Here is a 23,237-nt window from a genome sequence, read left to right as displayed (position 1 = left end):
TTCCCTGCACACCAGCCTCATCTCTCCCCACAGTCCCAGAGCAGCAGTCAGGCAAGCAGCAGCATTTGCTGAACCCCACACTGGCTCTGTCCTGCTCATCCAGCACACTCACTCAGCATCCTTTCCCCCTCAAATGGCAAATGTTTCAGTCTCCCTTCCCCCAGTCCGCACTTAACTTGTAGTGATTTTCATTTCTCGAAGACATCTGCTTCCCCAGAGTTTGGTTGAAAATATCAAAGGGTTAAACAAACTGTTGAGAGGAGGTCTGAGAGGCAGACAGACAATGGTCGCTGTATAGTCTGAAGAAACCACACTGACAACGCTGTATCATCTCGCTGGGGCGCCAAGTCCTTCTCTCTCTTCCTTTGGCTGAAGGAATATTTTATTATTCCATTCATATTGAAGCATCTTCCCCTGAAAGCCAGCACTCTTTCTTGCATTTATGTAATTGAGAGAGCTTTGCTTCTGAATGTACTTTGGAGTGTGGCACTTTTTCCAAAATAGGCCCAGGAGTGTGGAGAGTCAATGTTGGATTTAAACACCAACAGTGTGAATTAATATTTTGTGATCCCCCCCACTTTATTCATGTGCAGGGTGAGTGTTTGAAAGAAGATGGATGCAAAACAAAACCTGGGGGATTGTCACCTGTTCAAACCATTGCTTGACTCACAGCAAATGTCAGCCCAGTGGGACAGACAGGGAGAGCTGGGAAACCTAACAGCAGCAGCAGACTACAAAGAATTATTACCAAGATTTCACAGAGCTCCAAATGAGATGATTGTTTAATGAAGCAATAGCTGTGCGCATTTGCTTTTATACCTACTATGTATACCCCTCATAAATTTGTCACAGTTGGAATTTCTTTCAAGTCTCTATCTGAACCAGGAAAGAAACATCTGAATTTGCTCTCACCATTTCAAAAGACTTTTCACTTTAACTTTAGGAGTAAATAAAAGAAATTGCTTTGTACTATTCTGATTGTAGGATTGTTTACTTATCAAACACTAACCAACTTTGATTGTAAATATTTATTTATTAATACTTAAAAATTCCATTAGTGCTTGAAACAACTAAATTTTCTCCTCCCTTTGCTAAATAATTAAATTGCTTGCAATGACTTTACTACAGCTTGACAATCAGGCCAAACATTTTTCATCTGACATTTGGAATAGAGAGATGAAGCTGATGCAAGAATCACCTATTTAAACCCTGGTTAACATTCTTTATTTATATCAGCCTTCCCGAGGAAATCTGAAGGTTTGTTGGCTGATAACTCACTCTTTTCCCACTTATTTGCTGTTCCAGAAAACTTTACAGAGTGCCTCTCCAGAGGTGCATCATGTTCAGACCCTCTGATGTGGAAGCACACAGGGTTTTTGGTTTGCACTCAGCTATCACTGTCCAAACAGACTGATGTACATGTGAATTGTGAGGAGAAATATGCTCTATTTTACCTCTATGTTAGAAAAACTGAAAGTGAACAATTTTATTCTTAGAATATGAAAGAAAAATACTCATTGTGGAAACAATTCTGGCTTTCTATATTAAGCCTATATTTAAGATATCATGTCAAGGGTATAGGAATAGTTTTTTTCTAACCATAAGCAATTACATCTTACTAAGTATGGGAACTGTGTTCTGGGATCTGAACTTTATGATCTGAAGCTTTTCTTGCTTACGTTTTTATCCAAAATGAATGCACCACTTTTGGACACATTTTACCCCTGTGTTAGAAAAACTGAAAATAAATTATTTTGTTCTTAATCCAGATCACCTCTCTGAAGGGGAAAGGAAAAAAAAAAAAAGGAAGAAAACTTTGTTTTCTTTGCTTTCCCTTCTCCCTTGTACCCATTTAGGGGAAAACCCTCATAGTTTATGGGTGGTATGAAAAATACACTGAACAAAGGTTTCCAGGAGCATTTTCCAAGGGATGGTCCTTTAATGCTGAAAGCAAGAACACAAAAGTGAGGAAGAGAAAGGAGATGGGAGGGAAAGTGAAAAAGAGGGTTTTTAAAAAAAACAATATTGTAGTAAAACTTTCAAAATCTGTTTTAAACCAAGTAAGAACAATTTAGGTGTTAATAGATGAGAGTTTTTAAAGGGAAAGAAGTGCCTCTGCTCTGTCTGTAGCCACACTGGGAATACTGAAAACGATGCTTACTGGGGAGAAGGGGGGAAAGAAAAAAAAAAAAGAAAAAAAAAAAAAGAGAGAGAGAAGGGGGGGGTGTTTTTTACTCTTTTTTTTTTTTTTTTTTTTTTTTTTTTTTTTTTTTTTTTTGTACTTTTCGCCGTCAGAGGACCCAGAGTGCCGCTGTTGGGATCCTGCCCAGCCCAGCCGCGAGTGGTGCGGCCCAGCGCGGCTGCCCCGTTGCCGAGCGACCGCCGCGGGGCCGCCGTGAGGGCAGGGCCGGGCCGGGCCGGGCCGTGCCGGGGCTCCGGGTGGGCTGATAGTGAAAACCGGGCTGTGCCGGGGCTCCGGGTGGGCTGACAGGGAAAACCGGGCTGTGCCGGGGCTCCAGGAGAGCTGACAGGGAAAACCGGGCTGCGCCGGGGCTCCGGGAGGGCTGACAGGGAAAACCGGGCTGTGCCGGGGCTCCGGGAGGGCTGATAGTGAAAACCGGGCTGTGCCGGGGCTCCGGGCGGGCTGATAGTGAAAACCGGGCTGTGCCGGAGCTCCGGGTGGGCTGACAGGGAAAACCGGGCTGTGCCGGGGCTCCGGGAGGGCTGATAGTGAAAACCGGGCTGTGCCGGGGCTCCGGGTGGGCTGACAGGGAAAACCGGGCTGTGCCGGGGCTCCGGGAGGGCTGACAGGGAAAACCGGGCTGTGCCGGGGCTCCGGGAGGGCTGATAGTGAAAACCGGGCTGTGCCGGGGCTCCGGGTGGGCTGACAGGGAAAACCGGGCTGTGCCGGGGCTCCGGGAGGGCTGACAGGGAATACCGGGCTGTACCGGGGCTCCGGGAGGGCTGATAGTGAAAACCGGGCTGTGCCGGGGCTCCGGGTGGGCTGACAGGGAAAACCGGGCTGTGCCGGGGCTCCGGGAGGGCCGGCTGGGACAGCCGGGCTGTGCCGGGGCTCTCTCGGGCTGGGGGCTGTGGCGGCGGCAGGTACGGGCTGTGCACAGCGATGCCTTTTCCAGCCTCTCGCAGCTGTAATGGCTTTGCACCGCGTCCTTCGGTGTGGTGAGGTGTGCGAGGAGCTCCGAGACGCGATAAGGCATTAGAAAGCCCGAGCGCTGGCAAGAAGGGCGATAACCTGGTCTGAGGGCGTTTGGGGTGAGTTTTGCCATGGGCTCCCAAGGTTTCACATTTCTACTCACACACACACACAAAGTCTTGAAAGACACAGGTGGAAAATTTAAGAACATCAGGTCTTCCTTTATTCCAGGACCTGAAGGATTTGTCCTGTGTTAGCCCTTTGAGCAACACGCAGTGTGTTATTGAAGTTGGTGAGCCGTGATGGCACCGTCACTGTAAATTACTCAAAAGGTTATACCAGGAATCCTTTGAGGAGACTTATGTCTGCCTACACCTTTTCCAACCTTGCATTCCTGAGGCGGAATGCTGACCAGGAGAAGGAGGGTGGCAGTGGTGTAAATTAAAGTTGGAGAACACAAGTGGAAAAAATGTAAGCTTTATCCTTATGTTTAGAAATTTTTTTGCAGTGTTTTTTGTCTGAGTTTGGTCTTGCTACATCAGAAGGAATTTACTGTTGTGCACAATAATGCAGCCCCTCTTGCAGGTTTTCTGTTGTGAGTGGAAAATTTGTGCTTGGTGTTATTGAGTGGAAAATATTATGAAGGCCAGGGTCCTAGCAGCACATTATTTTAAGCTTCTTGCTTATTTATTATTTAGTACTGTACAAAACCATAAATCAAAACAGCACTTTATGAGCTTGAAGCACCTCTCAAGTTGTGCTTGAAAGATCTAAAGCAGACTGGAAAATCAAACAAATACCAGAGATGAGACCATAAAATGTAATGGGGGAGGTGGAGTAATGATTCCACTTCGAAACTGTTGAGTGCTGCCTACTTGAGGGCTGAAAATCCCAGCATGGCTTTTGAATTCAGTATTTATTCCAAAAGTGTTGTGTCTTTGTCTCCATGCAGTTCTTCAGTTCATACAAGAGCCAAGGGCTCTGTGTGCTCTGTTTATGAAGATAGTTGCTGGTGGATGGTTCATGCTTGGTGTCTTTATTATGTAAAATTTGCACTTGTCATTAGAGAAGTTTATGTTCTGATAACTCTGCATACTTAACACAGGGTCTGTAATGTCTGTGGCTTTCTGTGTTTACAGTTATCTTCCCTGAACAAATGACCCAGATGATGCTATCCAAATGAAATATTCAAATGCCAGATTTCTTATCCCTCATATTAATATTTAAAAATTAAAAGTTAATCTGCAAGTTTACAAATCAAACACCCAGGAGAGATTGAAAGAACACATCTGCAGAAATCAGTTGAGATAGTGGAATTATCAGAACCTGCTCCCTTCCTCTCTGCTGGGGAACATGAAGGAAGACAGAGATGTTATGTACAGACCTGAAGGGGAAAAAAACCCAGCAAGCCTTAGAACAGATGCCCCCCAAAAGGCCTTGAAGTGGGAGCAAGGTTTCCTGGAATCCTTCTCTCCTTGTGCTTAGCACACACAGAGTCATCTACTTCAGCAGGGAAAAAAAAAGTAGCTGCCTCTCCTAAATGTTTTTAGGCAGTTTTTGGAAACAGATAGTACCAGTGTGAAAGAAGATATATTGATCATTATGTTGTTTTCATTTGACCACAGACACTGAGGAATTTTAGTGCCATTGAGAGCCTGTTTCTGTCCTAACATGGACCTGGTTCAGTCAGCCTCCCCAGACATCACAGTCACTCGGGGGTCCTTGAAGAAAGTTCCCAGTGTCCTGAGCAGCCTCGTGGAGGAACCTAAAAAAAGACCTGCTGTCCCCCATCACCTGCTGGAATCAAGTAAGTTCCTGCTCTCTGACTGTTCCCAGCCTTGTGGCAATTCTAGGGCACACTTGTTTTTTTGTTTTTTTTTTGCAACTCCCATCCTGTTGCTTAAATTGCAGCTTCCTGAGAGCCTAAATCATGGGAGGAGTAGTCAGGAAAAAAACAGTGGCTGTGCTGATCCTGGCTGGCCCTAAAGTTTTGGGTGGCTTGTTGAAGCCATGATGCCAAGAGATGAACTGGTGGCAAGATCATGGATCTGCTGGGGTAGTGGATGGTGCCATAACTTTCCATTTATAAATTCATGCCTTTTTAAATGAAGAAATAATCTCTTTTTTTCCCTTGCTAATAAATCAGTATACAATAACTAGACTGCTTCAATGCAAGTACCACTCATGTGTGTTTCTGGTCTTTTTTTCTCCCTGTTTTGTGATCTGTAGAGATTTATTCAGAGGGTCAGAGGAGCAGGGTTGTGCAGCCTGAACCTGCCGTGTTACACTATGGAGGGTATGAAATTGGAAAACATCATCAACAGACGCTGGTAAGTTCTGGAGCAGGGATCCCCTTGGGGCTCTTAAAAGGACAGCAGAATCTGAGTTGACTCCTTGTGGTCATGAGGCCTTTGCCCTGTGGAGTGCTCTTACAAGCAGCACTTAAATTCAGTGGTCCTGTGGTAACAAAGAGATGAGTACCAGGCTGTGAGCATCACCCTCCTTTATACTCCCTGTCTGTATCAGTGTTTGTGATATGTGACTTGCACATCATGAATAGAGGATTTGGGCTTTAACTCCTCAAGAGACTTGCTTTCAAAATGTCCTTGGACTGTCACTGTGTCTGCAAACATGTTTACTGGTGGGAAAGTTTTGAAAGCACCTCTGGTCTTTTGCCAAGAACAATTTATTCTGAGAAAGGAAATTCAGTGCATAGATTTGATTGCCTTTCCTTGTGAATGGTTTGGGTATTTCCTTTTCTACTCTCTGCTTTTCCTTTGTGTGCCTTTGTTATTCATGTTTTAAGTGTATTGAGACTGAGGTTGGTAGTTATATTGGACTAGGTTCTCTGAATGCAATGAAAGTAAACAAGTGCAGGAGGCTTTGCAGGCTGAACTATCACTGTCCAAAAGTCAGTTGGTTATACACCAAAACAGAACCATGAAGTATTATGTAATTCTTTTTGGTTCAGATGTCCCTAAAAGTGATCAATAAGTTGTTTGTTGCAAATAAAATATTTGTTCCTTTTGCATATAAGCAAAACAGCATCTGAATTTGATTCAATAGTAGCATCATTCTAGCAAAACTAACTGTTACTCCTTGGTTAAAAATTGGAACTTGTTTCCAAAGAATAAAAATGCAGGATGTAAGTTTTGCATAGTTTTATTTTAAATTCAGAGCATATTTAGAATTGTTTCTGCTAAAGTAAAAATTGTTACTTCTTGCTATGGAAGGTTTTACAAAATGTTTAGTTGGTATTCTTAACTGACCTCTTATATTGTAAAGTGTTTTGTGGTTTTTGTTTTCTTTTGTTCTGCAGAAGCTGATAAATATTTCTACCAATGCAGTAAACCTTCACATAATACCACCCCAGACAATGTATTTTCAGATCAAATACAACAAAGCAGTAAGTGCCAGAAAGTCCTCACTCTGCTCTTTGCATGCAGCACAGGTTTTGTGCCATATAAGCAGCTTTTACATGGCTTTTCTCTTGTTTGGGGTCATTTTCTAGCACCGGCTTGTCCCTGGTTTGTCCCTTGTGGTCACTGTTGATTTTTGCCCTGATGAGTGGAGGTATTACTATGACTGCATCCGAATTCACTGTGAGGTGAGCATTCATTGCAAAACGTGGTTAGAGTTGGAATGGAATAAAACAAATATTAGAGCATAATGATAAAGGTTTAGTTAATCCTCTAGAGACACATAGGTTTATTCCCAGTGAGTTTTGATTGGAGTATTTAACTTAAAGCATTAAAAATTTTTCTCTGCAAACATCCCAGAGCAGTAGGCAAGATTATATGACTTATTCTGTTATTCTTTGCCAGTAGATCAGTCTTTGTGGCACATTGATGTAATGACTTAGATAAGTGGCTCAGAGGAGCTCTAGAAATTTGTATAAAATATGGAAAGACAGAAAGATACTGAAAGCAGGTGGAATATTAACGGTCTGAGGCACAACACAATGATAATTTTGAAGATGTTTTATGCCCACTTACTGGCCAACTACTAGAGAAACTTTTTATTTCCATAACAGGCTGAGAAAGTTGGGGCTGTTCAGCTTGGGGAAGAGAAGGTTACATGAAGACCTCATAGCAGCCTTCCAGTATCTGAAAGGGACTACAAGGAAGCTGGAGAGGGACTTCTTCATCAGGAACTGTAGTGATAGAACAAGGAGTAATGGGTACAAACTGAAAGACAGGAAATTTAGGTTAGATATTGGGAAGAAATTCTTTATTATGAGGGTGATGAGACCCTGGAACAGTTGCCCAGGAGGGCTGTGGATGCCCCAAGCCTGGCAGTGTTCAAGGCCAGGTTGGATAAGGCCTTGGTCAGCCCAATCTAGTGTGAGGTGTTCCTGCCAATGACAGGGGGTGTTGGGACTGGATGATCCTTAAGGTTGCTTCCAACCCATAACATTATATGATTCTATGATTTACTAATTGTAAGATATAAATATTTGCCCTTGTTTGTTTTTTGTTTGTTTGTTTGCAGGGAGATGATACCTTAGTTATTCCCATGCATGCTTACCCTACTGTGAATGTTGTAGAATTTCCATCATTTATAAATCTGTCTGATGTATCAATTGGTGAGAGGTGAGTTAAGGACAGACATTTGTCTACATTTTGCAAGACATGCCCAAACCCATTTTCCTCTATTCATACAACATAATGTTGAAAGCCTTAAGAAACTCAACTACCACCTGGACTGCAAAATAATTGTGTATATGAACAGTTTCAGGTGCACATTCACCATAACATAAATGCTGTGCAAGCTAAACATATATGAAGATGGGCTGGTTATTTTTGCTTCTTGTATTTAAAAGTATTTAATGAGCTAGACTTCATTTTACTTTGTCTATTGCATGGATATAGCACTGACTGTTCTCATAAACTAATCTGTAAGAGATGTTAATAGGAACTGAGAAGGGGAAAAGGAGAAGGCAGATTCTGTTTATTAGGGCCTAGTTGTGCAGTATATTTGCTGTGTTAGTTGTAATTATGATGATTTCTGAAAATTAGGCCCCAGCACCATTATTTCTACAGTGGTTGAAGTTCAGTCATTCTGATGTGTTGGAGTTTTGAAAGTTTTCAACACTTGCTTTTCTCATTGTCTTTCATGAGGAGGGCCATGGCAAAAGGCTGATTTCTGGTTCTGTACTCATTGTTGCTCCAGTTTGCATTGTTTGTATTTGCTAGATGTTACAGTCTGTAAGAATTTGATGATGGGCATAAATAACCTTTAAAAAGTAATTTTTAAAAAATTTTCCATAATCAAATTATGTATGAGTAGGAGAAAGTAATGTCCAACATTCAAATCAAGATTTAACTCTTATTTCCTGGGGGGATGAAAGATCTGAAATATTTTGCTATTTTGGAACAGTGAGAAATTATGATTTTTACATTAATAAGTAACATACCCCTCTGAATGCAGGTAAATTAGTGCATGGTGTGTATAATACAATTTCCCAGCTTGTAATTGATGAACAACTGTACTTTGATTAACATGATTTTTCCTTTCTCTCTTTTCAGTAAGGAGTATGTTATCCCCCTGCAGTGCAGCTGTCCCATAGATTTTGAATTCCACATTGATATTATTCAGCCTCACAGAGCCTTCACTGTTCAGCCAACATTTGGTAGACTGACTTTAAAATTCTAAATGTTAAATCTGTATTTATTAGGTGTAATTACTTTGACAGTGTATTCAGTGCTGTACAGAAAAAACCTTTTCCTCAGGCAAAGCTTTTGCAGGTAAATGCTGCCAGTCATTTTCAGCCTCATGGCAAATAGCCATCTTAGCTGTAAGTTTCTTTAGGCAATGCCCAGCTTTGACAAAATCCAAAATGTTCCAAATGGTCCATGCAACTTTTATTTTCCCAGAAGAATATCCCTGAAATAGGGTCATCCCAGTAAAACTTAAGTCAGAAATTTTGGTAGCCTGAAACTAAAGCTGAAGGCCATCTGAAAAGCACTAAAATGTTTCAGCTCCTACTCAAAGCCATTGTGCTCAGAGTAATCATAGTATCATAGAGTCACTTAGGTTGGGAAAGGCCCTGAATGTTTAGGGATCTGAATGGTGATTAAAGTGTTTGAGAAAATACTGGAATAAGTAGTAAGGAAATAAGGTCAAGCAGAGACAGGTAATGCATCAAATCCAGATGAGTCCTCTAGCTTGGAAAAGCTCAGAGGAATATGTTTATAAATGCTTTGCCCATGAAAGCAGAAAGTGCCAAAGACTTAAGACTAGCAGATGCAAGTGCAGAATTTCTACATATAAACAGGCAGTCATTTTCACAGCAGTATGAAATATTATAGCCCTACCGTCAAACCTCTCTGCTATTGCAAAATATCTTCTATTATCTGGCAGCAAGACATAGTTTTTGGAAGATGCTTTGAGACCAGAAAGATTTTCCATGCCTACTGCCACCATTCAAACAATTAAATTGTTTTTAAAAAATGGCCCAGAATGAGTTCCAGTACACTTAAGTGAGCTCATGTTATATGGACTCTTACTGTTTTTTCCTCTAATCACAGGAATCATTCCAGCCAATGGAAAAGTCAAAGTAACTGTGAAGTATTCCCCACTGGAGTATGGAACAGCACAAATGGCAATGCAGTTACAGATTTCAGAGTTTCACTCAAAACCCTATGTGTGTGTATTCACAGGAACATCAATACCACATGTGGCTCTGATGTATGTGTGGCTGACTGGTTTTGGAGTGGTTTTGCCCAGTTCTAAAAGATATTAATGTTATAGGATTTAATACAATTTTACTAAGATCTTTTTAAGCAAAGTCTTAAAAAGCAAACCAAAATCTTTTTGGTTTCTTTGGAGACTTACAATGCACTTATGTAATTCTACTGTTGATACATGTACCTGCTCTTTTACACTGTTTGATTAGAACACCCTTCATTTACATTAAATAAAAAAACCAAAATAAATATAATGAGAAGTTACATATCCTTAAAGAAATGTGAGCATCCTCAGCTTCTATCGTTCCCACTTGTTATTCTTATTGTTGAGGCCTTGCAAGATGCAGGGGGCTTTGAGCCTTTTGGACTGTACTTAATTTTTTTGTGAAAAAATTAGACTCATATGTCATTTAGAGAATGCTTATGAAAGGAATATGTGTCCTTCTGACATCTAGAAAAGAATATATTGATGAACAACAAAGTCATCCAGAGAAAAAAGCTGTGTCTGGAAAACCTGTGTTGTGGAGAAGAGACCGGTTGAGCCAACTACAGTCGAAGCCTGTTCAAAAACTAAAGGTGTGAAAAGATAATAATTACAAGTACTTTTCTGGGCTGGAAATCTTCCATGATTCTGTTTCTTCCTATTAATTTATATCTCATAGGAAATTGAATACCAGAATCTCAGATTCCCCACAGACTTGTCAAATCCGTATTCTGTAGCTACTGTTTTGATTCAGGAACCAGGCAAATTGAAGTTAAAGGACGTAAAAGAAGGTAAAGTAATTAAGCAGCATAAACTTGGTCTTAGCATTATTTGTAGCTCTGATGAGGAGCTTGGCTTCAGAACTGCTGATGTGATGTGACTGTTGTTTCTGAGAGAACTCTCTCCTTAGCTTTATGTATTAATGGCTACAGTTATCTTAATGGATGTTTTTCACAATTAAAAATCCAGTCTAGACTGAGGTGTGATATGGCTTTCTGATGTTCCTGCAGCCCTGTCCCAAGGCAAAGAAGGAAAAAAAACAAGGCAGATGAAGGATGCTATATTTCAACTAAAAGTCAAACAAAATGTTCAGGAAGAGGAAGCAAATCATCTAAAGCGGTAAGTGCTAGTAAACCATGTTAATTAACCATGTTAACAAGACTGGGATTTGCTTAACCAAGGCCTTTATGAATGATGTATACAATGTCCACTAGTGCAGAATGCTGCCATTTTGTGTCTCAATACATTTGGTTTAAGCCTTAATTACTGATGTTTTATTTATTTTTTTCTCTCCTGCTTAAGAGCAGACTCAGTAGTATCCAAAGTAGTACCCAATGAGGACTTTGATTGCCTTATTGTTCCATTCAAAAAGAAAGCTGCTGAAAACCTGGTTTGCCTAACCTTGTTCTCAGGCATCTCATCTTGTGCCCTTAAGGCCAAAGGAAGATTTTTGTCATGGCTGTCAATAAATTGAGGATAAAATGAATAATGGAGTAAGAGCAGAATTACACTTGGAAGTGTTCAAAAAACATGTAGATGTAGTGCTGATAGATGTGGATATAGTTTAGTGAAGTGTTAGGCAGTTAGAGGATTTTTCCAGCCTTAATGATTTTATTATTCTGTTGTACATCAACTGGTGCAAAGCAGATCACAGTTGGATCTTTAAGCACATGATGGTTTCATTTGAAATCCACAGATCATCTCATATGAATGTCATGGACACCTAGGCACCTCAGGAAGAGGGGAGTAAGTCTGCTTGCCTTTGAATAAAGCAAACTGTGTATTAAGTGAAGCATTTTTCTTGTCTCCACTGTAAATGCAGGCAAGTTCACAAGGGAAGTGATCCAATCTCTGCAGAGCGTAAAAAAGAGATTATTGAAAGCCGACAAAGGGAAGAAGAGCAATACAGGGTTAGTCTTTGATGGTTTTTTCTGTTAATTTAAAAATCACACTTATACTTTCATATTATGCAGTGCACTGTGAATGTATCAAGCTCTCTACATGTTCAGTTTTTCTTCATTAATTAATGCAAACCTGGGGTAGTTGTGCTTGTAACTGCAGTCATATCTTTATTGTGCCTGTGCATCACTGTTTCAGGGGTGTTTTTGTCTTGAAGGTAGACAGAGAAAAGGGTAAGGTATTATGAGAAATGTAACAATATTTGCCCAAGTGAGCAGATTTGCACCCATGTTTCATTAGGACAGAGATTTGATTGAAACTCAGACCTGAAAAGACATTATTTTACTTTGTTTGACTTGCTTAAGAGTTGCAATAATCACACCCTAAAAGGGAATGAAGTCTGTGTTTCATTAAACACCTCCAGAATGTTGCATTGTGAGTTTCCCTAATTGTAATGGAGGAAGTAATTCACTGGATGCTTTGTGCTAATGTGATTTTTCTTTAAATTAGCTCCAAAGAGGAGATCCTATCATAGAACAGGAGTTTCAGAGGGGTGAAGTAGAAGTTTCCTCCAGACGTGTTACCCGGCATGTTGACCAGGTTTGTTCATATGTTTCTAGAGCCTGCTATATGCATGCTAAATTATCACCTCCCAAGCTAACAAATAGCCATAGATGTTTGACACTGAATACTTTTCCTCCTGATATTGCTGTTTCTGTGTCAGTGCCTTATTTCCCATTTTACTTTTAGGTAGGGCAAGCACCATGCTATGTGCACAGCTCATCTTCTAATCTGCTCTGAGAGTCAAGTGGAAATCTGCAGGCCTAATCTAAGATTTATATGGCTCGTTTCTGAAAGATCTCTCAGGAGCTTTCTCATGCCTCATTGTAAGGTTGAGCATATCACAAGACTTCCAACTTTTACCTGCAGGTCAGATTGACAGGAACCTTTCTGGTACTTAGATTTTTTTGCCCTTCTCTTTGGCGTCTTTCACTCTTCTTTGGGTATGTGCCATTATTGGAGAAAGGATACTGGTTTTGCTGGGTGCCTGATTTGAGTCCTTACAGCTGTTTCAACTTCATGTCTGTACAAGATAAAGTGTGTTTTTGTTAGAGCCCCTGTCCATTGTCTTTGCTGTCCAACTGCCCATGGAGTGCACTGCAGTCCTGGTCTGTGTTGGTCATTTGTGTGGAGGCAGACCATGCCACACTATCTCTGCATTCCCCATACTCCATCTGCAAATACCTGGTGATTACCTCCCACTAAGCCCTGCAGTGAAGGTTTCTGGTTAGATGCCAATGCTGCAAATATTTTCACTGGATCAATTTCAATATTTAGAAATACGTATTCAGGTCAAAGTGTGACTTGGGATGGAGAAAAGTTCTACCTTATCTAGTTGTAAAAAGGATTGTCCTTTCTCTTTTCTGTTTCCTTTTTAAAAAATACACTGTGCAGCAACCAAGTGTCCATCCCACATTCGACTTGCTCCATAATGACCCTTGGGACAGCAGAAAGAGGATGTTCAGGAAATTCCAGCAAGCAGCATACAAGGTAAAGTGAACAACCAGAATGCAGTGTGAGGGCATGACACCTGGGAAACAGCATAAAAGAACAAGCAACCAGCATGGGAGGACTGTTCACATCTAGCTAGGGATTAGGTAACTTGATAAATGTGCCCCTACCTCACCAGGAAATAAGGATCTGAAGTAAGTTTTGTATTCAATTCATCTTTCATATTGCAATTGATACTAAACAAATGCAGATAAATTCAGAATTTTTTTTGAAGGAAAAAAAATACTTCTGTACAAAAAAGATTTAAAAATGCATATAGAGTACTGCACCCTGTTTTGGGCCCCTGGTACAAGAAAGAATTTAACAAGCTGGAGTGAGTTCCGTGTAGAGCCACCAAGATGTTCAGCCTTAGAGCAATTTCTCTGTAAGGAGACACTTAATCTGGAAAAGGAAAGTAGAGGGAGAAAACAGCACCTCCCAACTCCTCTGAGGTTACTGATGATGGAGGATCTTTGCAATGGTGCATGATGGGAACATGGGAAGCAACAGATAGAAATTCAAATAAGGGAGGTATAGACCTGGAAACTAAAGGCTAATCAGTAAAACCACTTATTTCATTTGGTTTCAGTATTATCTAACATCACCACTGCTCTTTCCTCAGTAAATCTTAATGGAACAAGCAAGAGGGAAGTATTCTGCTCTTCTAGTGTCCGGTTTGGATATTCTTCAATCTATTAATAATACTGAGGTCTTGAAATTAAATACTCTCTTTTATTGTACAAATAAAGAGGTGACCAAATGGCCCCATCTGGTATTAAAACTGAGGATTCTTTATTTTTACCATGTAGGGTACGGACAAAAACACAGTGCAGGTTGTTGTTTACTCTCCTCATTTTCAGAGCTACAAAAATTAATATGGCCCTGGTTAACTGATTGTATAGTTATATGACTGTAAACACCAAGCAAAAGACATAGCAAAAAAAATCTGATTAACCTGTAAGAGTAAATTTAAAAATTTAACTGTATTATTATAGAGTTGAGATCCGTTCTACATCTTTCCTTCCCACTTTCTCTGAACAGAAAACTATATTAAAAATTCTCAAATAGAGATGTCTGAGTGAGCTCTGGAGAATAAATACAGGTGTAACATATACAGTATTTCTATGGCTGCAAATCTTAGGGTGTTTGACTTAAATTTAAAAATCATTCTCTCAGATTTTGGTTCAGATTCGTCTAAAACGTTTGTTGCTTCTGTTGCGTGGACTGCCCAGGGAGGCCAGAGGTCTGGAGGAAGGCTCTGGGTCTGGTAAGGATTAGAAGAACAAGTTGATATTTTGGCCATGAGCTATGATAATTCAGGTTGTGCTGCAGTGTGTCTAGTGCATTACCTGTCTGGTGCAGTGTGTCTGGTGCAGAGTTCTTATAAAGGAGTGTTCCAGAAAGAAATAGAAGTTTGACAAGGTAGAGGCATAGAGTGGATTGGATGGCCTTTAAAGGCCATCCAGTCCAACCTCCCTGCAAGAAGCAGGGACATCTTCAATGAGAGCAGGTTGCTCAGAGCCCTGCCCAGCCCAACCTTAAATGTTTTCAGGGATGGGACATCCACCACCTCTTTGGGCAACTTGTTCCAGTGTTTTACCATCCTTGTTGCAAAAAAATTCTTCCTTATATGTAGTCTGAAACTGCCTTATTTTAGTTCAAAACTGTTACCTCTTGTCCTATGGCAACAGGCACTGCTAAAAGGTGGAAGTGGCTGTAGTCAAGATACATCTATTTTCCATACACATTATTTACCATGTTTAAGAAATGTGATTAACTATTCTTAGGAACCTTGCAGTTTATCTACTTAATAACAGGGCAGAAGCTGTGGATACTCCATCACTGGAACTGTTCAAGGCCAGGCTGGGTGGGGCTTTGGGCAACCTGATGTGATGATAGATGTCCCTGCCCCTGGCAGAAGGGTTGGACAAGGTGGTCTTTAAAGGTCCCTTCTAACCCAAACCATTCTGTGGTTCTGTGTGTAGGCCTGAGGAGCAATGAAAGGACAGATGGGACTGTGTGAGAGACAGGGAGATGAACAGATCAGGTGGAGCCCAAGAGGTGAGAGTCACAGGATGACAGGAGCTTACTGCAGGGGGGATGGAAGGGGGAAAGACACCTGAATGTGATGAAGGCAAGAGGTCTGAACTCAGTGAAATGAGACAGTAGGAACCATGAGACACATTGCCAGGTAGCCAGTACTGGGTTGAGTTTTTGTCCTCATTGTTTTCTCATAGAAGTGTTTTTAATCAGTTAGGGTTTTTTACATGGGAATGAAAGTGCTGGTCTGGAAAAGTGACTTGTTATTTAACATCATAGAAGAAAACTGGCTTTGGATGGGAGTCACTGTTGGGTAAATAGGAGACAGAGAAGAATTTGAGTCTCCTATTTCCCACTCCCCTCTAGACACACACAATTTGAAAGCTCCTGAGACACACTGTTCCATATTAGGTCTTTTCCTGCTTCTACAATAGGGACTTTTAATTCCCAGGATGCAGGAGATGCAGAAATGCTGCAAATAGAAGGTGTAATCACATTTAGTGTAAGAGAGGCCTCTGACTTGTCTCAGCCTTGCTGTGAGCCATGCTGGAAGGAGTGGGCTGTGATGTCTTTTTAGGAAAGGGGAAATTAAATCTGTCTGCTGTTCAAGGTATTGTGCTCATATTTTATAGATGTGACATTTAAAGTCTTTAGGAAGTATTACTTTACTTTTTATATTTAAATTTCTAGACATCCTGGTTTAGGAAAATGTTAAATACATTTTGTGGCTTGATTCTATTTCTGAAACAGTGTATTAAGATACATTACAAAATCTTAATATTTGGTTTCCACTCATGACAGAAAGCAGGAGTTTCAGCAAAGCAGAGAAGAGTGAAGAACATAAGGACTTTTCTTCCAGAATATCTGAAGATGATATATTGCCTTTTGAATTCCCCTTTTACAGGTCCCATGAACTACACAATTATTTGGTAGGTGCAGTGACTTAGATATTAGTCAGCACTCTAGAATTTTTAGAATAGAATTTTGTTGAAAACATTGGCCCCAGGGCTGATAGTACTTTTATTAAAATTTCACAGTGTAACTGGTGTTCTGGGGTTCTGGCAAATTAATTCAGGACCACAGATTTACTAAGGGTTCTGCTGAAAACAGTAAAATTTTTTTTTTTTCATTCTCTTAATTGTATCCTAGAATTGTGAGCAATACATTAATGCTCAGAGTTAGTTAACATCCATTTTTCAGAAGCAAAGACAAAAATAACTGAAATGGTGGAGTCCAAGAAAGAACAACAGAAATATCAAACTGTAACAAGTAAATATTTGCATAATTATTTCCATATGTTTTCAATTAGCTGTGTTCATGGATTGCTGCCAATACAAAACAAAATGCCCACCATATTACTTGTTTTAAATATTGTTCTGTTTCAGGCACCTGATGCTCTTGGCCCTGTTCCTATTGAATCTGTAGACGTGAAAGTTGAAAACATTCTTCCATTTTATGACTTGAAGGTGAGTCAGTACACCTGCCTCATGTTTCTCTTTCCTGTGCAGTTAAATGGCCTCTGCACAGCCCAGTAAAAATGTTGCTTTAATAAGGCTGTATGATTTTTAGCATGCTTTTATTAAAACAAAATCTCACCAGTTTCCATGAGTAACCAATTTACAGCCAGCAATATTCCCCTCTCTCCATTCAGAGATGAATCACCTTAGCTGAAATTATTGTATCTCAAAGATCAAATTCCTGGTGAAGTATGGCTTCTCAAAGTTTTGGTTGTGTACCATGTCCTGGGAGTGTCTTTTACCATGGAGATGTGATGCATCCATGACAAAGCCAAATGTTCCACTCCATTTATGAGTTAACTGGAAGTGATTATTGTCACTTTCTGCAGCACATCTTTTTTCTTTGCACTTAGGTTCCTCAGCATTGCAAGATTATGAAGTATCAGCCCTTTAGTACACACTATGCAGCCACAAGTTACAAACCTGTAAAACTTTCCCGACCACTGAGGCAGGGAGCCCAGGTAAAAAAGTCACTCCCAACCCCACATTTCCACATTTGATTATTTTTGCACCAACATTTTATACTGAAAGATTTACTACACACTAAAAATCTTTGATGTCTGTGTTTTTCAAGGATGAATTGATTCAAGTGACTCCTTCTCCTTCTCCTGAGGGGCAGCTCTCCCAGAGGAGAGATTTTGACAAAGAAGCAGCAGAAGGAGATATCAGCTTGTTAAGCCTGGTTCCTCCCCAAGCTTTAGTCCACCCAAGGGAGAGCAACCCACTTCGCATTTTTGTGAGTAGGAGTTGGCTTCCATAAAGAACCTAAGAAAGGAGCAGAAGTGTGCTTATTTCATCAGAAGCCTGATGTGGAATTTGTGGGCAGTTTTCTTACTCAGATTGGTTTTAAAGCTATCCAGAGTGAGAGTAATCCTTCATGGTGCAAGCTCTGATATAGAGGAATCACAGAGCTCTGATAGGAATCCCAGAGTTCATCCCACTGAGAGGGACACTATTTCAGTTTGGAGTGGATTTTGATCAGTTCAGGGGAGGGATGATAAGACAAAATTGCAGTGAAAGCAGGGAACTGGAGACTCCTCCAGTCTGACACTCCACAAAGGATCAATGATCACAGGATTTCTGGGAGCACCATGGAACCCCTCCCTTCTTCTCCATTTGTTTCCCCATTTGGATGTTAGAGGAAAGGCATCTCAGTCCATCTGTAACCTCACATTCTTTCCCAGGTAGGTAGGATAGGTGCAGTCTTTTCCTGCTGTTCAGCTAGGTGACTACAGATCTGCCTAATCTTTGGGTAAACAGAAAACTGAAGTCAAACTCTGCTCACATTGTATCCTGCTTACAGTTTCTAAGAGTTCTCACAGCATCCCAAACCACATTCCCAAGCTGTTAGGCACAGAGATTCAAAAAATCACTGCCTCTTGCATGGGAGGGTTTTCTGTTACAGTTGTCATGTAGATTGTGCTACAGCTGCAGGAGGTATTTCCCCCAGTGCAGCCCAGCCTGGAGCTCTGCAGGTGCCTCTGAGCAGGCAGAGACAGCTGTAGGGCTCAGTGCAGGGCTGTGCATGGGCACAGGCAGATCTCCCACCCAGCATGGCACTGGGCCTGCTGGGGGTGGCTCTGGCTCCCAGCCCTGCCCGCTGCGCTGGCCTGGTGACCTTGGCATAACATCTCTGATGCAGATTTGTCCCCCTCACACACAGCCAGGACTCCAGTGGACGTGCTGATGAGTTCCTCTGAGCATCTCTTTCATCCCTCTGTCACAGCAGTGTGAGAGCCAGGCACAGCTTGATCCCACTGCCCAGCACTGGACTTTGTCCAGAAACAGATGCTAATGCAGGGAAATGGATGGCAAAATGTGAAGCCATGTGTGCTGTGGCTTCCACCATAGCAAGACCATTTTCCCTTCTTGGATTCTGAACTATTCAGAGAATCAGCAATGGATTTCAGAATAATTAGGCAATGGTTTTTTCTTCCAGACTGGGAGACAACAGCTCAATTGCTGTATTTTAGACAGTTGGGAGCATGAATAAATCAGACAACACTGTAGGATGAGGGGAAGATACAGAAAGTGAAGGATCATACTAAACAGAGCAGTCAGAGTAAGACAAAGCTGTGAATCTGAGGAGACTACATTAGTTGTAAGAACTGAAAGTTCATTAATTACATTTGTTATGGTACTCAGAGCAATTTATTAAAATAATCTCTTCATTGTTTTTAGAACCCCATTCCAGGATTAGTTCCATTTTTACTTCCTTTGCCCTATTGTGAATCAGATATTGAATATCATCTTTGTCCTCATCCAAAATATGCTGTTACCAAGGAATGCCCCAGAGGATCCAGTATTCCAGTCACACAAAAGAAATTTCTGGATCACACGGTATGTTCTTTTGGGTTTATTGTATGAGTACCTGTCTGGGGTATGTTCTTCCTGAGAACTTGCACTAAGGAATCAAAATGGAAGGTGGAGTCATTCTAGATAGAAAATATTTTCAAATATAAATTATGTATGCACCTAAATATTCAGTACATGGGCCAGAATAACTAATTCTGCTTAGGCTTTACCCATGTCTCTTACTTATGCCTTCATGTTTCTTTGCTCTTTCCATGTGTTCACTGTTGTATTTTCATGTCCTTACAGTGATGGAAGGATCTTTGAAATGTATTCAGCTCCCCAGATTCAATTCTCAGCCAAGATGCTCTGTCCTGTAAGCCTCTCTGCATTGTGTATTGGAGGTCTGATTGTGTATCACTTGTCATTTCAGGAAGTGATTTGTGGAGTAATGGAATGGAGAAAATTCTCACCAGTGGAGTATTCCACTTTTTCTAACATTCCCACATTGACAAATACAGTACATAGGTAAGAAAGAATTTGAAAACACAAATCCTCTGTTGAAAGAGGATTTGAAAGAATTTGAAAGAATTTGAAAACACAAATCTGTTTGAAAGAATTTGAAAACACAAATCCTAGTTTCTGCTGCCCATAGCTATATTGATATCACTAGTCCCACAAGTGAAAGTGGGCCTACAAGTGGAATTAATTGCTGCTCAGAAATCCAAAACCAACAGGAAATAAACTCCTACTGAACTCCTAGAAGGGTGGATTAAGAGCAATATCATTAAAAGAAATGCCTATCCCAGGAAGGAGAATTCCAGTCTGGGCTTTCTATAACATCTCTCCTGAAAGCTTGTTGACTCAGTCCTAGAAGACCTCAGGAGGTACAAACTCTGTCTCTGTCTGTCTGTCTGTCTGTCTGTCTGTCTGTCTGTCTGTAAAACCTTCAACTTATGGACACTTGCACCCAGTGCTAGCCAACATCTCTCAGGCTCACATTCTCTCATATCACAGCAGTTTCTGGTGCAGCCAGATTTTCCACAAATATTTAAAAGTACATCATCTTCATTGTAACTGCAACTGCTGTGAAGCTTCAAAATATGAAAATACCCTTAGTATTAATACATTAAACTAATACAATTTCCATCACAGGGATCCTTACAGTTCAGATTTGCTTCCAGCAGATCTACCACCAGTGCTGAATGACTTGCCTGAGAGAGACAAGGAGAACATAATTGACCAGTAAGTTTCTCCCCTATTCTGTACATGCTGTTATTGACTGTGTCTAAACCACTTGTATGGATGTGTCAAAACCTGTTCCAGGAGATCCTCAAAGGCAAAGGCACAAAGTCTCTTTTGCATAAAACATACTTTTGTTCTTGTTGGCTAAAAAAACACTTTCAAAAGGACAAAGGCAAATTGTTCATCATCTTATTCATTTTAGTGAGACAGATGAAGCTGCGTTCAACATGATTCTTACTCCAGACATGGTGAAAGCTGAATTTCCACAGGTTGAGGGGGCACTCTCAGAAGAATATGAAGGACAATCAATAAAAATAGAAAGGTAGGTATATTTTGAAATAACAAGAGAGAAATGGAATCTAAAGTCAAGCATCAGAAGTTTTCTCAGAATTGCACAGAGAGTCATACTGAGGTGCTCTAGGGGCTCCATCACAAGTGCAATGCAGACCTCGTACTTTGAGCAAATTTGCACTGCAAATTCAGTCTCTGGATTTTACTTCAGAAAGCATTGGCCTGGATCTCTGACTGTGGTTATATCAGCATGATCTAACACTCGAGGCAGTTTGCTTGCTTTCTCAGAGATGTTCAACATTCTTGGACCAGCGACTTTTGCTTTTCATTGACCCTTTTGGTTAGATATTTATGCATGCTGGCAGAGAAAAGGGCCCTTAGAATTTCCCCTTGGCATGGTGCTTTTTTCTCTGGCTTTTCTTAGGAGTGTTTCATATTTGCTCAGCTCAAACTTCACACTCCCCCAGCTCACACCACAGCAGGCAGTGTGGGTGACAAGTGTTGCAGAGCAACACAGGTAAAAGTGCTGAGTTCTAACCTTGGAGCAAGTGAATTCATTTCTGTCCAACAGTTATCCCCTCTTTAAAGTTGCCATGATGGGGCTTAGATACCAGGATGTTCAAAATAACCTCAAACTTTCAGAGCTATCAAGAGATTTGAATGTCTGCTTTACTTTTGCACGGGAAGAATTTGCTGTAAAAATATAGATATGTTGCACTCGGTGCTGGTTTTTACATTTTATGACACTGGTTGTCAGAACATGGGGATTTGGGACAGCTTGAGTAACTAAAGAGTGATCTTTTTCTCCCACAGTGATATAGGGCTGGATAGTGCTTTCCCTGGGTAAGTCATTTTATAACATTCTTTCTTTCTTAAATCTTAGATGTTTTCAGGAAAAAAAAATTAAAATAATTTTCAATATTAGACAACTCTGGGTGTTGATATTTACTTGTTGAAATCTTCCCTATTATTTTGGGTTTGTAAAGAGGGAAGCAAAAGTTTCTTAGCAAACAATGAAGTCCCAATCCTTTATGTTGTCACCGAAAGGTTCTTTGTTGTTATTGAGGGGTTGGTGTTTCACTGGGTGACAGAGAACATATTGCTTCTCTACACCAGTTTTGTCCTTAAGGCAAACCAGGTTTTCATGTGGCTGCCCTTGTTCTGGCAATCACAGCTTGTGTCCCTACATGGATAAAATGTAATAATCAGTTTGTGTTACCTGTCAGATGGTTAACTTTTCTGACTAGCCAAACCAAGAGTTAAGTGTTCTTTCCAGTTTCAGTACCTTTTCAGTTCTGCATCAGTAATGGAATACCCTGTGTTCATTATGAGAAAAGAAATCACTAGTGCCTCTTTCATTGGATTTTGAAGACATTCCTAAGTATTTTCCCTGATTATTATAAATACAAATGATGCTTTAAATTTCTTGCAGAGACCACCAAAATGGTCCAGATGGACATTTTCAACTCCAGAACAGTGAGATGGGAGAGAAAATTCAAAAACATCTGGAGACATTGAAGCTGAAAGCACTTAATAAAACCCTTATTCTGGGATAAAAATAATTTTACAAAGTTCATGGCCTGGCCCTGCTTATCCTGTTAATGTATGAGGCCTCTCCTGTCCCAGCTACATTTACTTTTGTTCAGTGAGGTCAGCAACTTCATATGCAAAGAGAAGAGAACCACCAGTAATGCCACCTCTGTCAAGGACTCTCACTGTACTCACTACCCCAAACACAATAATTACTCCAGTGAGAAACCTCATCCTTGGACCTGCTTATTTTGTTGTGGTGTGAAGGACCAGAAAACCTTAATACCACCATGTAAATAGTTTGCTAATTAGTTTACAGCCCACAGTTTTCAAATAAAATGTGAAAAGACCTCATGACGAAAATTTTCTGATTTTGTTTTTTTAGTTCTGACCTGTCCTTGAATTTTTGCAGGTAAGTTGCTAAATCTCAGACTTGACAGTAAGCCATATATTTGATATTTTTAAGGAAAAGGAAGGCTTGAACACCATTACTGTCTGCAAAGACAATGTCCAAACAAGTCTCATTGGCTGTTCAGGGATTTAATTCAGTGCACGGGTCTTGGCAAAAGCATGCATGGGTTGAGTGAATGAACGGCAGAGCCTCATGAGAAACCTGTAATGCTCTGGGTGTATTTCCTAGGAAAGGAGATTTCTCAGCATATCATCTTGCAGCTGAGATGTCTCCTACTTTCTTGTCAGCAAGCTGGACTTGAGACAAAATTGTTTTTATCCATAGTGAATTGATTGCTCATTTTACAGAGTGGTCCAGGCTGTTTGTGCTGAAAAGCACAAATCTTCTGTGCTAAAAGGCATGGAAATTGCAGCAATACCCACTGCATTCCTAGAAACCATGCTTCTTTCCAGACATACTTAAAGCACCTAGGAAAAGAAGTTTATTTCAGAGAGTGATCAGTGTGGACAAGCTGTAAAAAGCCCAGGGAGATAGAAAATGGGAAAGCAGGGTGAAAAAGCTGTAGATTAGCCTGTACTATACTAGCTACAAACGATCTCTGCTCACTTCAAAGAAATAAAAAGCTGTTAAGTTT

The 23,237-nt window shown here is 40.7% G+C and overlaps 1 protein-coding gene across 1 annotated transcript; it reads left to right on the top strand.

Moving 5' to 3' along the window:
• Positions 1-3,207: 3,207 nt before the first annotated feature.
• Positions 3,208-22,504, top strand: CFAP221 (cilia and flagella associated protein 221). Its single transcript, XM_058028150.1, has 25 exons — positions 3,208-3,273; positions 4,780-4,961; positions 5,384-5,484; positions 6,474-6,560; positions 6,666-6,761; positions 7,646-7,746; positions 8,683-8,786; positions 9,685-9,844; positions 10,299-10,419; positions 10,506-10,617; positions 10,837-10,945; positions 11,649-11,736; positions 12,236-12,325; positions 13,181-13,276; positions 14,453-14,543; positions 16,118-16,245; positions 16,702-16,782; positions 17,187-17,294; positions 17,408-17,569; positions 19,015-19,173; positions 19,559-19,653; positions 20,281-20,370; positions 20,573-20,692; positions 21,475-21,504; positions 22,094-22,504. Exons 2-25 carry the CDS (start codon positions 4,826-4,828, stop codon positions 22,215-22,217), a joined length of 2,589 nt encoding a protein of 862 aa, XP_057884133.1. The 5' UTR covers positions 3,208-3,273; positions 4,780-4,825; the 3' UTR covers positions 22,218-22,504.
• Positions 22,505-23,237: the final 733 nt, after the last annotated feature.

The sequence above is a fragment of the Melospiza georgiana genome, chromosome 7, assembly GCF_028018845.1.
Source record: "Melospiza georgiana isolate bMelGeo1 chromosome 7, bMelGeo1.pri, whole genome shotgun sequence".
Lineage (NCBI taxonomy): Eukaryota > Metazoa > Chordata > Aves > Passeriformes > Passerellidae > Melospiza > Melospiza georgiana.
The sequence above is the reverse complement of the archived record's forward strand: the minus strand, read 5'-3'. Positions and strand labels throughout refer to the sequence as shown.

Coding starts and splice junctions, on each gene's coding strand:
- CFAP221 (XM_058028150.1), top strand. CDS start 4,826: ATGGACCTGGTTCAGTCAGCCTCCCCAGACATCACAGTCACTCGGGGG. Junction 6,561..6,665: donor AGATCAAATACAACAAAGCA/GTAAGTGCCAGA, acceptor GTCATTTTCTAG/CACCGGCTTGTCCCTGGTTT. Junction 20,371..20,572: donor AAGGAGAACATAATTGACCA/GTAAGTTTCTCC, acceptor TATTCATTTTAG/TGAGACAGATGAAGCTGCGT.